This window comes from Bubalus bubalis, chromosome 8 (genome assembly GCF_019923935.1).
Source record: "Bubalus bubalis isolate 160015118507 breed Murrah chromosome 8, NDDB_SH_1, whole genome shotgun sequence".
NCBI lineage: Eukaryota > Metazoa > Chordata > Mammalia > Artiodactyla > Bovidae > Bubalus > Bubalus bubalis.
In genome coordinates this window covers 9,588,631-9,601,334 of record NC_059164.1, presented here as the reverse complement: position 1 = coordinate 9,601,334, position 12,704 = coordinate 9,588,631, and the positions used below count along the sequence as shown (strand labels likewise).

Below are 12,704 nucleotides of genomic sequence, written 5' to 3'. Positions count from 1 at the left end.
TTTGTCTTCATTTATAGCTTATCTATGCTTAATGCTAAATTTATGCCTATCTAAGTTTCTAATTTATAATTTCTAGTCTTTTTAATTCCCTGGAGAGGAAATGGCAACCCACTCCAGTGTTCTTACCTGGGAAATCCCATAGACAGAGGAGGCTGGCAGGCTACAGTCCATGTGTCACAAAGAGTCGAACACAACTTAGCAACTGAGCACATATGCAGTCTTTCTGATAAAAAGCCTAAAGAAAGCATTACTAATAAAAGAAAACTAAATACCAGTGTCACCAAGTTTTATTCAGTCTTTTTATATCATTCCAATGGACATGAAGTTGGGCAAATTCTGGGAGATGGTGAGGGACAGGGAGGCCTGGTGTGCTGCAGTTCATGGGGTTGCAAAGAGTCAGACACAACTTAGTGACTGAACAACAACAAAAATTGAGATGAAATTCACATAATATGCTGTGAACCATCTTTAAATTATAATTTGGTGATACTTTGTTTATGTACAATGCTGGGCATTGATCTGCTCTTTAGTTTCAAGACTTTTTCATAATTACATTAAAAATACCCATACTCATTAAGTACTCAATTTCTTTCTGTCTCCTCATCCTGTGTTAGCCTCCATTCTGCTTTATATGTCTATGGATTTATGTGTTCTGGCTATATCATACAAAAGCAATTATACTGTATATGACCTTTTGTGACTGGCTTCTTTCCCTTAGTCTATGATGTTTTCTCTTGGGTATATATGGAGAAGAGGTTTCTTTCTTTTTTTTTTTTTTTTTCCAGTTTGCAAATAAATACACTAAAAAAGAAACCATATTGACAAAGTTGGTTTCATTAATTCCAAGGATTCAAGCATATAAAATTTATTAATATAACTCACCATATTAACTGCAGAAGGCAATGGCACCCCACTCCAGTACTCTTGCCTGGAGAATCCCATGGACGGAGGAGCTGGTAGGCTGCAGTCCATGGGGTCGCTAAGAGTCGGACACGACTGTGCGACTTCCCTTTCACTTTTCGCTTTCATGCATTGGAGAAGGAAATGGCAACCCACTCCAGTGTTCTTGCCTGGAGAATCCCAGGGACGGGGGAGCCTGCTGGGCTGCCGTCTGTGGGGTTGCACAGAGTCGGACACGACTGAAGCGACTTAGCAGCAGCAGCCATATTAACTGCTCAAAGGAAGGAAACTGTGATTATTTTCATAGTTCCAATAGGGTGTGATATAATTTCAACAGAAATTCCTGATTTTCAAAACCATTATAAAATAATAAGCGGTTATTTTCCTGTGTTTCAAAAAAATGTAAAACTGAAAACTGGCAGTTTACAAACATGAAATAACTAATAAAACATCTGCACTATGATTTTGAAGTACTTCAAAATATGCAAAATAAAGAGCAATACATACACATACAATAAATAACACATATATATACCCAGCAGAATTAACAAATGGTTTAAATTTTGTCATGTCTTGTTTTATTGGCAGAAGTCTCTGTCACACTCTCCTTCACTATAGGCAGCTGTTTTTGAAATTACTGTGTATCCTTCCCATCCGCCTTTATATAAGTGTATGTTCACACATATTTTCAAAATGGTATCATTGTGTTTTCTTCTGAAACTTCCTTTTTTTGACACAACATTGCTGTTGACATTTATCCTTCTTGATACTCTCAAGTTTGTTTCTTCTGCTTCTAATATTCCATTATTCTAATGCACCACAATTTGTATTTCCATTCTTCCGTTTGTAGACATCTACGTTATTTTCTCTCTTCAGTAGTGCAAACAGTGCCGCAGTGGCAATTTGTTTCCTATTGCTCCTTTTCCTTAGCTTTTCCTTGATTTTCTAAGGTATACCTGGAACTATAATTTCTGGGTGCAGGGAACATGTTAATACACTTAACTTGTCTGCATTTTACTCACCAAAGTGCTTATTTTCTAATTTACATTCCTACTAGTAATGTATGATAGTACCCTTGTTCCTCGTACATACTCACCACGCTGTTGACGCCTCCTTTTTTGCTAGTTTAATGTCTGAGCCCCTTCATTTATTAGCCATGCAGATTTCATTCTCTATGGATTGCCTTTTCATGGTCTTGGCCCATTTTTCTGCTTGATTTTAATTGTTCCAATTGGTAAGAGTTATATACCTTGATTGCTAATCTTTCAGACACATAGTTAACATCTCTTAAGAGAAGTCTACGGTTTCTCTTAATCTTATTTAGGATGTCTGTTATAATCTTATAATGTTTTATTAATCATTATGTTTAGCTCCATTTTTATTTTAAATTGTTCCAAAAGTGCTTGGCAATACAATACCTAATTAGAAAATATAATGGAAAAATATATTTCATGTATAATATTTACAAAAAATATATAGGAAAATCTTAAGGAAGTGAGTAGGACTAATTTAAAGAAAACTATACACATCTATTCAGAAATACATGAAAATTTAATAAAATTTCTGTGTGTGACTTGCCCTGCTAGAAGTTGAAACATTTTTCATATACTTTGATTAAAGCAATGTGGTATGGTACAGGAATAGAAAAAACAATGGAACATTGTAGAGTCCAGGTAAAAATTGATGAGCATTTGTGGAATTTAATATATGCCAGAGGTGGCATTTCTTGGGCCAAAGTGACTAACCATTTGAAAAAATTTAAGTTGAAGAAAGCTGAGCGCCGAAGAATTGATGCTTTTGAACTGTGGTGTTGAAGAAGACTTTTGAGAGTCCCTTGGACTGCAAGGAGATCCAACCAGTCTACTCTGAAGGAGATCAGTCCTGGGATTTCTTTGGAAGGAATGATGCTAAAGCTGACACTCCAGTACTTTGGCCACCTCATGCGAAGAGTTGACTCATTGGAAAAGACTGATGCTGGGAGGGATTGGGGGCAGGAGGAGAAGGGGACGACAGAGGATGAGATGGCTGGATGGCATCACTGACTCGATGGATGTGAGTCTGAGTGAACTCCGGGAGTTGGTGATGGACAGGGAGGCCTGGTGTGCTGCGATTCATGGGGTCTCAAAGAGTCGGACACGATTGAGCGACTGAACTGAACTGAACTGAACACGCCTTAAGGCCAAATAAATTCCCAGATAAGTCAGAAATGTGTGAAGTGTAGCTAGAGAAAGACATGGGTGAATATAACATCAGAGTGAGAAAAGCCTTTGCCTCAAAACCCAGGAACTTTTGACCATATAATTCAAATTCTGAATGGCAAAAAGACATTTAAGCTATGAACAAAGTTTAAATACATATGAATAGACTAAGAAAAACTACTAGAAATATGTAAGACAAAAAACTTGATCTTCAGTAGTTAAGGGAAAGAGAATACCTCACACGCATAAACATAGGCAAAACACGTGTGTGTGTGTGTGCTTAGTTGTGTCCGATTCTGCAGCCCCATGGACTGCAGCTGCCAGGCTCCTCTGTCCGGGGCATTTTCCAGGCAAGAATACTGGAGCGGGTTGCCATTTCCTACTCCAGGGGATCTTTCCGACCTAAGGATTGAAACTCTGCCTCTCGCGTCTCCTCCATTGGCAAGGTAGATTCTTTACCACTGTGCCACCTGGGAAACCCAAAAAACATGTTTAGGCAATTCTTAAAGAAAATATGAACTATATTCTAATAATCTGAGACTGCTATGACTGATGAAAGAATCTGATGAAGAGGCTTTTTGGTGAGGTGTGATTGATGAATGAATGAAATCAACAATTTTGAGGATTGTGGGAAAGGGAGACAGTCATTTGGATGAAGGCTACTTTGGTTTTTGATTTAGTCTTTATTGTTAGATAAAGATTTTGCCCTCATATACCCTTTACTCTGTTTCAACTTTAATAGCAAAAACCTATATGACTGCCCTCCAGAAGGAGATGGGTTAAGTAGATTGTGGGATATACTTTAAGTGATATGTATTTTCAATGTATATCAAAAGTGGCCAAAAAAAAAAAAAAAGTGGCCAAAAATGATGGTGTAATTGGCATGGAAAGATACTGTTGGGTGAGAAGAGTGGGTTACATAAACAGGTATTTATGTACAGGCATACATACACACGTAGATGTTTTCCAAAATCCCTGTAGTGGGATTTGGGTGCAAGATGAATTATTTCTACCAAAATAGTGAAGCTGTTTACAGAAACAAATCACATGTAATCTAACGTGTATCATCACTTTTAGTTTATTTTCTTGTTTACATCTTCAAAATTGGGTTCATGCTATAGAAAAAATGGTCACTTTTTTCTGTGTAAGATTAGGTGGTAAGCATTTTTTCCTTAATGTGGTTTTGGTTTTGTTATGAACTACTTCATACACACAGATAAAGGATATGGGCATACCCAGAACGCAGCTTGAACACATCTTCATGTTTCGTTGTTTTGCTTCAGGTGTTTTCAGAGTACTTCTCCCTTCTCCTAGTCTTACTCTCCTTTTCTTCCCCCGAGTTACACATTTTCTCATCATTAAATGCTTAGGGATTAAGTTTGGGTTTTTTTGTTTTGTTTTTTAATGTGAATTTAACACTTTAAATGCATTAAAGTGCAGTGGTCTTTTTAGATCTTTTCTATAGCACTAGGCCTGTCTGATCCAACCTTGGATTGAAACAAGAGTTAGAATGCAAAGGACCCAAATCTTATACTATGTTTTCATTAACTCTTTAAGATTCTATCATGTTTAATTAGAGAAAATAAAGAGGTTATTACATCTAAGTCAATGTATAGTTATTTCTTTTCAAGTTACTTAATAAAAGTAACTTTTATTGAAATTAGAAACTGATTCCTGTCACCGATTTTAGACAGTTCTAAAATGAAAATGGGTAGTTTTTGTGATAATAGGAAAATTTTTTAAGTAAAACTTAGGAACATAAAATTCTTGCGGCATACTATTATATCTGAGTCAGCATACATGTATTTATTTTTCACAGGACATTAAAGGGCTCAGCAAAAAGAGAAAGATGTATCCAGAAGATAAACCATTATCATCTGAGTCAGAGTCAGAATCAGAGTATACTGAGGAGGTAAGTATATAATTAAATCCATTTTCTTTACCTTAAAATATCTAGTTATTTGACTTAATAAATGTGAATTATTAAAAAAATAATTTTTCATAAGTATTTGACTCACTTTTCTAACATGTTAAAGAAATGCCATTTAAGAATAAATTCTGTATTTTTACAGACGATAGTAATACAGTTTTTATTTTGATAAATGTATTCCCACATACCTTTCCAATCTGAGAACTTTTATTTTTACTCTCCTAATATTTTCTTTAAGTTTTACTACCATTTTGATGACATGAAAAATACTGTATAGTATGTAGCACATTAAAACCTAGCATTCCCTTGTTTTGGTTTTGAACTGCTCTTTAGGAAGCAGAAAGATTATAAGGTAAAGCAGAAATGTTGACAGGACCTCAGTTTTCCTATCCATAAAATGAGGGACTACGATTAGGTAATCTAGACCGTCCTTTTCAGCTATAATATCCATGTCTTAGATTTTGTACTCTATTGGAATTAGAGTCCATTCTTAGTTCATTTTAGGTTTCTAAGTTATCATCTTTGATGTAGTTCTCTGCTTAGACTTGAATTCCTCATTTGAAAAATAAAACCTGTAGCAATTTTATAGCAATTTATGTAGCAATATTTCACACTATTCATTTAATGAAATTTGTAGGTAGTATAACTTACCTGTACACATTTTTATATTATTGATAGTATCCCCTAAAGAAATAAAAATGAATAGAATAAAATATATAATTTTATAAAATTATATTTCGGTATATAAGTATTTGAGCATAATAACACTAGAAGACATAAAATATTGAGCTGCAGCAAAATTCAGGCTATAGCAGGCAAATTGACCTATGCCCTTAAAAAGCCATACAATAGCATTGTCGTCGGTGACATTTTCGAAAATGGTAGACAATTCCCAGTAAACCTCCGAATGAAACAAAATACAGTCTTCCCTCCATTTACATGATATCGCTCTTGTAGGACATTTACTATCCTGTCATTCTTCCCTGTCTGCAGGGAGTTGGTTCCAGGACCCCAGTGGATATAAAAATCCACAGGTGTTGTCTCTTACATAAAATGGCATAGTAAATACTTGTGTATAACCTATGCACATCCTCCCATATACTTTTAAGTTATCTGTAGAGTACATATAATACCTGCTGCTGCTGCTGCTGCTAAATCACTTCAGTCGTGTCTAACTCTCTGCGACCCCATAGACGGCAGCCCACCAGGCTCCCCCGTCCCTGGGATTCTCCAGGCAAGAACACTGGAGTGGGTTGCCATTTCCTTCTCCAATGCATGAAAGTGAAAAGTGAAAGTGAAGTTGCTCAGTCGTGTCTGACTCTTCGCGACCCCATGGTCTGCAGCCCACCAGGCTCCTCCGTCCATGGGATTTTCCAGGCAAGAGTACTGGAGTGGGTTGCCATTGCCTTCTCCGACATATAATTACCTAATACAGTGTAATGCTGTATAAATAGTTGCTGGTATGTGGCCAATTCAAGTTTTGCTTTTTGAAACTTTTCCCCCCCATTTCCCCCCCCCCCAAAAAAAATTGTTTACTTCTGGCTGTGCTGAATCTTCGTTGCTGGGTGGGCTTTTCTCTCATTGCAGTGAGCAGGGGATATTCTGTAGTTGCTACATGCAAGCTTCTCACTGCAGCAGCTTCTCCTGTGGAGCATGGGCCCTAGGGTGCGAGGGCTTCAGTAGTTGTGGCATGTGGGCTTGATAGTTGGGGCTCTTGGGCCCTAGAGCAGGAGTTGTGACACATGGGCACAGTTGATCCGCGGCATGTGGGATCTTCCGGATGCAGGGATTGAACCCTCATCTCTGGTATTGCAGGTGGATTCTTTACCACTGAGCCACCAGGGAATCCCCTTCCTAAATATTTTTGATCTGTGGTTGATTTAATCCATGGGTGCTGGACCCATGAATATGGAGGGCCAACTGTATGTTAAAACCCAGTACAAAATACTTTTGTGTTCATATTTTAATAAACTTGTTCAGTCACTCAGTCATGTCCCACTCTGCGACCCCATGGACTGCAGCACACCAAGCTTCCTTCACCATCTCCTTAAGTTTGCTCATGCTCTTGTCCATTGAGTCAATGATGCCATCCAACCATTTCATCCTCTGTCATCCCCTTCTCCTCCTGCTCTCAATCTTCCCGAGCATCAGGATCTTTTTCAGTGAGTCGGCTCCTCACATCAGGTGGCCAAATTCAGCTTCAGCATCAGTCCTTCAATGAATACTCAGGGTTGATTTCCTTGTGGATTGACTAGTTTGATCTCCTTGCTGTCCAAGGAACTCTCAAAAGTCTTCTCCAGCACCACAGTTGGAAAGCATCAGTTCTTAGGCGCTCAGCCTTCGTTATGGTCCAACTCACATCCATATATATGACTACTGGAAAAACCGTAGCTTTGACTATATGGACCTTGTTGGCAAAGTAATGTCTCTGCTTTTTAATACACTGTCTAGGTGTGTCGTTGCTTTCCTTCCGAGGGGCAAGCATCTTTTAATCTTGTGGTTGCAGTCACCATTTTTCCCCATGTATTTGCCATGAAGTAATGAGACTGGAGGCCATGGTCTTAGTTTTTTGAATGGTGAGTTTAAGCCAGCTTTTTCACTCTCTTCTTTCACTGTCATCAGGAGGCTCTTTAGTTCCTCTTTGCTTTTTGCCATTAGGGTGGTGTTATCTGCACATGAGGTTATTGATACTTCTCTCAGCAGTATTGATTTCAGCTGGTGATTCATCCAGCCTGGCATTTCAAGCATGATGTACTCTGCATATAAGTTAAAAAAATAGGGTGACAGTATACATACACCTTTAACGTACTCCTTTCCCAATTTTGAACCAGTTTGTTGTTCGATGTTCGGTTCTAACCGTTGCTTCTTGACCTGCATACAGGTTTCTCAGCAATACCAGGTCTGGTATTGCCCTCTCTTAGAATTTTGCACAGTTTGCTGTGATCTGCACAATCAAAGGCTTTAGTGTAGTCAATGAAGCAGAAGCAGATTTTTTTCTGGAATTCCCTTTCTTTTTCTGTGATCCGGTGGATGTTGGCAATTTGATATGTGGTTCCTCTGCCTTTTCTAAATCCAGCTTGTCTATCTGGAAGTTCTCGGTTCACATACTACTGAAGCCTAGCTTGAAGGATTTTGAGCATAACCCTGCTAGCATGTGAAATGAGCACAATTTTGTGGTAGTTTGAGCATTCTTTGGCATTGCCCTCTTTGGGATTGGAATGAAAACTGACCTTTTCCAGTCCTATAGCCGCTGCTGAGTTTTCCAAATTTGTTGGCCTATTGAGTGCAGAACTTAAACAGCAACATCTTTTAGGATTTTTTACTTTTTATAATTGGGCCCATTATATGAATGTCAAGCAGGCTATTATAAATTTATGTCAGGGCTATCCTATTGCATGACAGCCCGCCCCTGTATTAACCTGGCCCTCCCCACTCAGTCATTGTGATAACAAGAATACCACCAGAAACAATATTTTTATTTTCTAAGTGTTTTCACGAGAGAACTTCCACCCCTGTTGAAAGCTAATAGTCTCTCATGTTTATTTGTTCTATTCCTTTAGTCTGTTTTAGTTTGTTTGTTCTATTGTTAGTTACTTTTCATATATTTAACATATAGTAACCTAGCAGATAAACCAAACAATTCAACATTTTGGCAATTTCTGCCCTTCAGTATTATAATATGTTGTATTAATTATGTATTTCTTAATATAAAATGTTATACTTGGATTGAACATTAATACACATCAGCTTTAGCACCTTGAATATAATGTAAATCCAGTGTATCACACTTTAAAATATTTAAATAAAACATTAATGGGGTAATAATTGTTACTTAAAAAGATTTTAATTGGTTCATTGATACCAAGTATACTAGATACATTTTTATATATATGTATATACACATATAAAGCTACTATTTATTACCAACACCATAGGTAAGAAAAACACCTACCATATTCCAGCCCGCTGCCTTGAGGGTGGGTTTTACCTACATTTCACCAAGAGGCTACAATGAGAGTAATACATAGCAGAGGTAGGATTCAGAGCTTAGTCTGTTTTCTTTCACAGCTCAAATTTTTTATCTACCATACCTCTACTGCTGTTTTTAGGTGCTGAAAGAGTGGCTCAGTGGTAAAGAATCTGTCTGCAATGCTGGAGACCCAGGTTCGATTCCTGGGTCAGGAAGATCCCCTGGAGAAGGGAATGGCAACCCACTCCAGTATTCTTGCTTGGAGAATCTCATGGACAGAGGTGCCTGGTGAGCTACAGTCCATGGGGTCACAAAGAATCAAACACGACTGAGCGACTAACCCTTTCACTTTCCTTGAAAGGTTTTTCATTGAATCCTCCCTGTGATTTAACTTAGGTTTAAGGAACAACAAAGCAACTTAAAATGTTATTTCATTGTCAAAAAAATGTTTTTTACAGAAAAATTCTAAAAATGCAAGTTATATTAGTGAATGAAAAAAAAAATGCCTTGGGTATAAGTTACATATTTAACTTTTCTCCACAAAAATTTTAATTCTGTAGGTACGAGCAAAAAAGAAGAAAAGCAGTGAAGAACGAGAAAAAACAACAGCAAGTATCACTTATGTTTTTACATAATAAAAGTATAGCTGTTTTGTTTCATATAAACCTCATGATAAAGCGTGATTGCATTTACTAGAACTAAATATTTATTGAGAAAGATGTGGTGTTCAGCAGCTTCACTTAATGAGTTGGAGAAAGTTAAATTTGCTTGGAATAAAAGGAAGCATATCCTGGTAGCATTTCAGTATTTCACTGTTAAAACTGTAAGCTTAAACTTTTGTTTGACTTCCTTAAACGATACTAGGAAACATGAAACTAAAGTATGGTGATTCCCTCCATCTTCGAGAGTAGTTATTCCCAGAGCTACCAGACCTGATACTAACAGAAAAAAGCTCCTGAAGCACAAGCTTCAGTGAAAAATAAGCAGGAATGTGACATTACAATTGATTCATAAATAAAGATAACTCTTGTCATTTCTAAAGCCAGCTCTACTGCTGTGCAGGTTGAGAACGTGGAAGAAGAGAATAAGGAAAACAGACCTGGTATCCAGTGAGAAGCAGACCAGCCTAGAGAAAGTGTATAACAAATTACCAAAGAGAAATGGAGGTCATACCACCAGACTAATTTAGGAGCACTCACATAAGTATGGACTGTGGCCTTTAAAGGCATTTTCTTAGGGAGACGTAAAAGAAACATGAACGTCATCATTTGTAGGTTTGAAAGTAACTAACCCCTCCTCAAAATGTCTTTAGCTCTTAAAATGAGAGTCCTCTGGAAAGAAGGTTCACCTGATAATGTATGATTCATAACGTTTTATATGCTCCGAGATCAAGGAAACATTTAAGAGACTTTTTTCCTGAGTGGGAAAATAATTTGGGTGAAGACTGCTTTCATCTTTGGTTAGATTATTAAGGCATAAAGTTAATTAATTTGGGATAATTGTAATTTGTATTTGCATACTTTACTGTTTCATACATTCAGTTCCATGTATTTATTAAGCTTCTCTATGCAGGCACGGTTCTGTCTTGGTATAGCTGTTATGAAGTTCAAGATAGATAAGAGGGTGAAAAATGACATTTCCTTTGCAGTAACTATAATTATTGCAGCTTTAAAAATGAGATAACAGAAAGTATAGCAGTTGATACCATAATTCAATTGAATTTATTTCCTATAGGAAATGTTGTTAAAAGCTACATTAATGTGCTACTGACATAGAGTTTTTCCTTATCTTTTGAAAATTGACAAGTACTTTCTTTCCTCTGAATACAGTATTATTGAGACTTTTTGAGAAATGTTTTGAGTAACTTACCTGTTTGTGTGGATTGTTTGAAATGACTATGTAGTAACTTAGCAGTATCATAGTGAAGTCGTTTTTAATTTGCAGCTTTTCATGTAGCTATATCTAACACGGAACTATCTTTTCAGGAAAAAACAAAAAAGAAAAAGAAGCATAAGAAACACAGTAAGAAGAAGAAAAAGAAGGCTGCTAGTTCAAGTCCTGACTCACCATAACATTAAGAAGAAGCAGGATTCACTTATAAAGAAAGTGCAATGTCTAAGGAAATTTCAACTGTGAAAATTATGACATATTTACTAAAATGCATGAATTATCTTGTTTTTAAATTATTCCTGGACTGTCAGTAGCCACTCAGATGCCACTGTGTGAAGGGCCATAACTGTTGCCTGCTGCTTGAACATCTGTTTTTTTCCCTCTTCCAGTAACTCTGGGAGGTAATACACTGCAGTCATACTAGTGGTTTAAGGTATTTGGGAATAAAGTTAATACTTTGACTAGAAGTATCTAATGATAAATCAACAAAAACTGAATCTGTTACACATCATTAAGATGTAATCAGAGATGACCAGATGACTCTAGTTAACCTTTTTTGAAGTAGGGATTACGTTGATATTTCAAAATCCTTACTCTTGTAGATAAGTGTATTTTAAATTTTTCCCCTTTTTATTTACCTGGGGAAGGAGCTTTTAGGGGTGGGGGGTGGTTTGCTATCACTTTAGCTAGCAGAATAGCGTGCCTTTATCCTCACACATCTTATTTTTGTGGACACAGTAGCCATGCTTCATGGGGAGGTCAGAGCCAGGTATGGCAGTCTTGCCCTTTACTGAGCTTAGTCACATCCTTGGACTCTGTCCCATGCTACTTTGAGTGAACCAGAGAAATAGCCTTTTGCAGCATGAGAATGCCCCAAAAGCTCTGGGATTTACCTCCACTTCGATAATACTGAATGGTTTTTAGCATTAGAATGTGTTATAACATTTGAACTAATTTTGACTACACTTTGGCTTTGAAAAGGAATCATTTCAGATAGACACTGGTACTTTTTGAACTTGATAGCTAAAGATTCTAAAATGCATGTTTTATACTGTTAAGTTTTAACCAGTCAGGAAAATTTTATGTAACCAGTGATAGTTCTTTTATTTTTTGTATGAATTTTGTTTAGGCTGTAATGTTTAGCTTTTTATTAACTTCTTATTCTTGCTATCTTAAATTCCTTACTGTGTTTAACAGCATACTTGCCAAGCTATTTAGCATGTAAAAAGCAGGTTTTTGATTTTTTTTTTTTTTAACAGCTTCATATTGAAGCTGAGACTTACCATAAATAAGTTGAGTGGCAGGCTTGGTATGCTGTGTCTTGTTACATAAAACTATTGCCAGAATCTTAGTAAATATAACGTTTTAAAAGTTTGTCTTTGTATATTCACAACAGATTATGACAAGTTAAATTTAAGTGAGAATTACATTATTGCTTTTCCTGTGTCACATTTTACTAAGATTTTGTGCCTCATATCTCCTGCTGAACTGTTTACTAGTAATGTTAAAGAGAATTGAAAATCCTTTTCACTTTACATTTTTATATAATCAGGTAACATGAAATATAATTTGATGTACAATTTTGCCTGTTACAGAGGGTGTGCTAATTATAGTGGCATATGCACAAAACATTTTGGCATGACAAGAAGCTGAATAAATAGCTATTTTACTTAAAAATAGCTGTGTTCTTATCAGCTCCCTTTGAGTCACAAGTTATAAACATTAAGAAACACTATTAAGTATGAAATGGTAGATAGATAAGACATGTCCCCAGATTTTTAGCAAATTTCCCTAAATCTTATGCTTGAATTTTCAT

General features: G+C 36.6%; 1 protein-coding gene across 1 annotated transcript in view; it reads left to right on the top strand.

Annotated features, from left to right (window-relative positions):
* Nucleotides 1-12,565, top strand: part of FAM133B (family with sequence similarity 133 member B) — a 27,966-nt gene extending 15,401 nt beyond the window's left edge. Inside the window, exons 9-11 of the mRNA XM_006078344.3 lie at nucleotides 4,918-5,010; nucleotides 9,559-9,606; nucleotides 10,984-12,565. Coding sequence (XP_006078406.2) covers nucleotides 4,918-5,010; nucleotides 9,559-9,606; nucleotides 10,984-11,070 — 228 coding nt within the window. The 3' untranslated portion in view covers nucleotides 11,071-12,565. The remainder of the gene's footprint in view (nucleotides 1-4,917; nucleotides 5,011-9,558; nucleotides 9,607-10,983) is intronic.
* The last annotated feature ends 139 nt before the right edge of the window (nucleotides 12,566-12,704 follow it).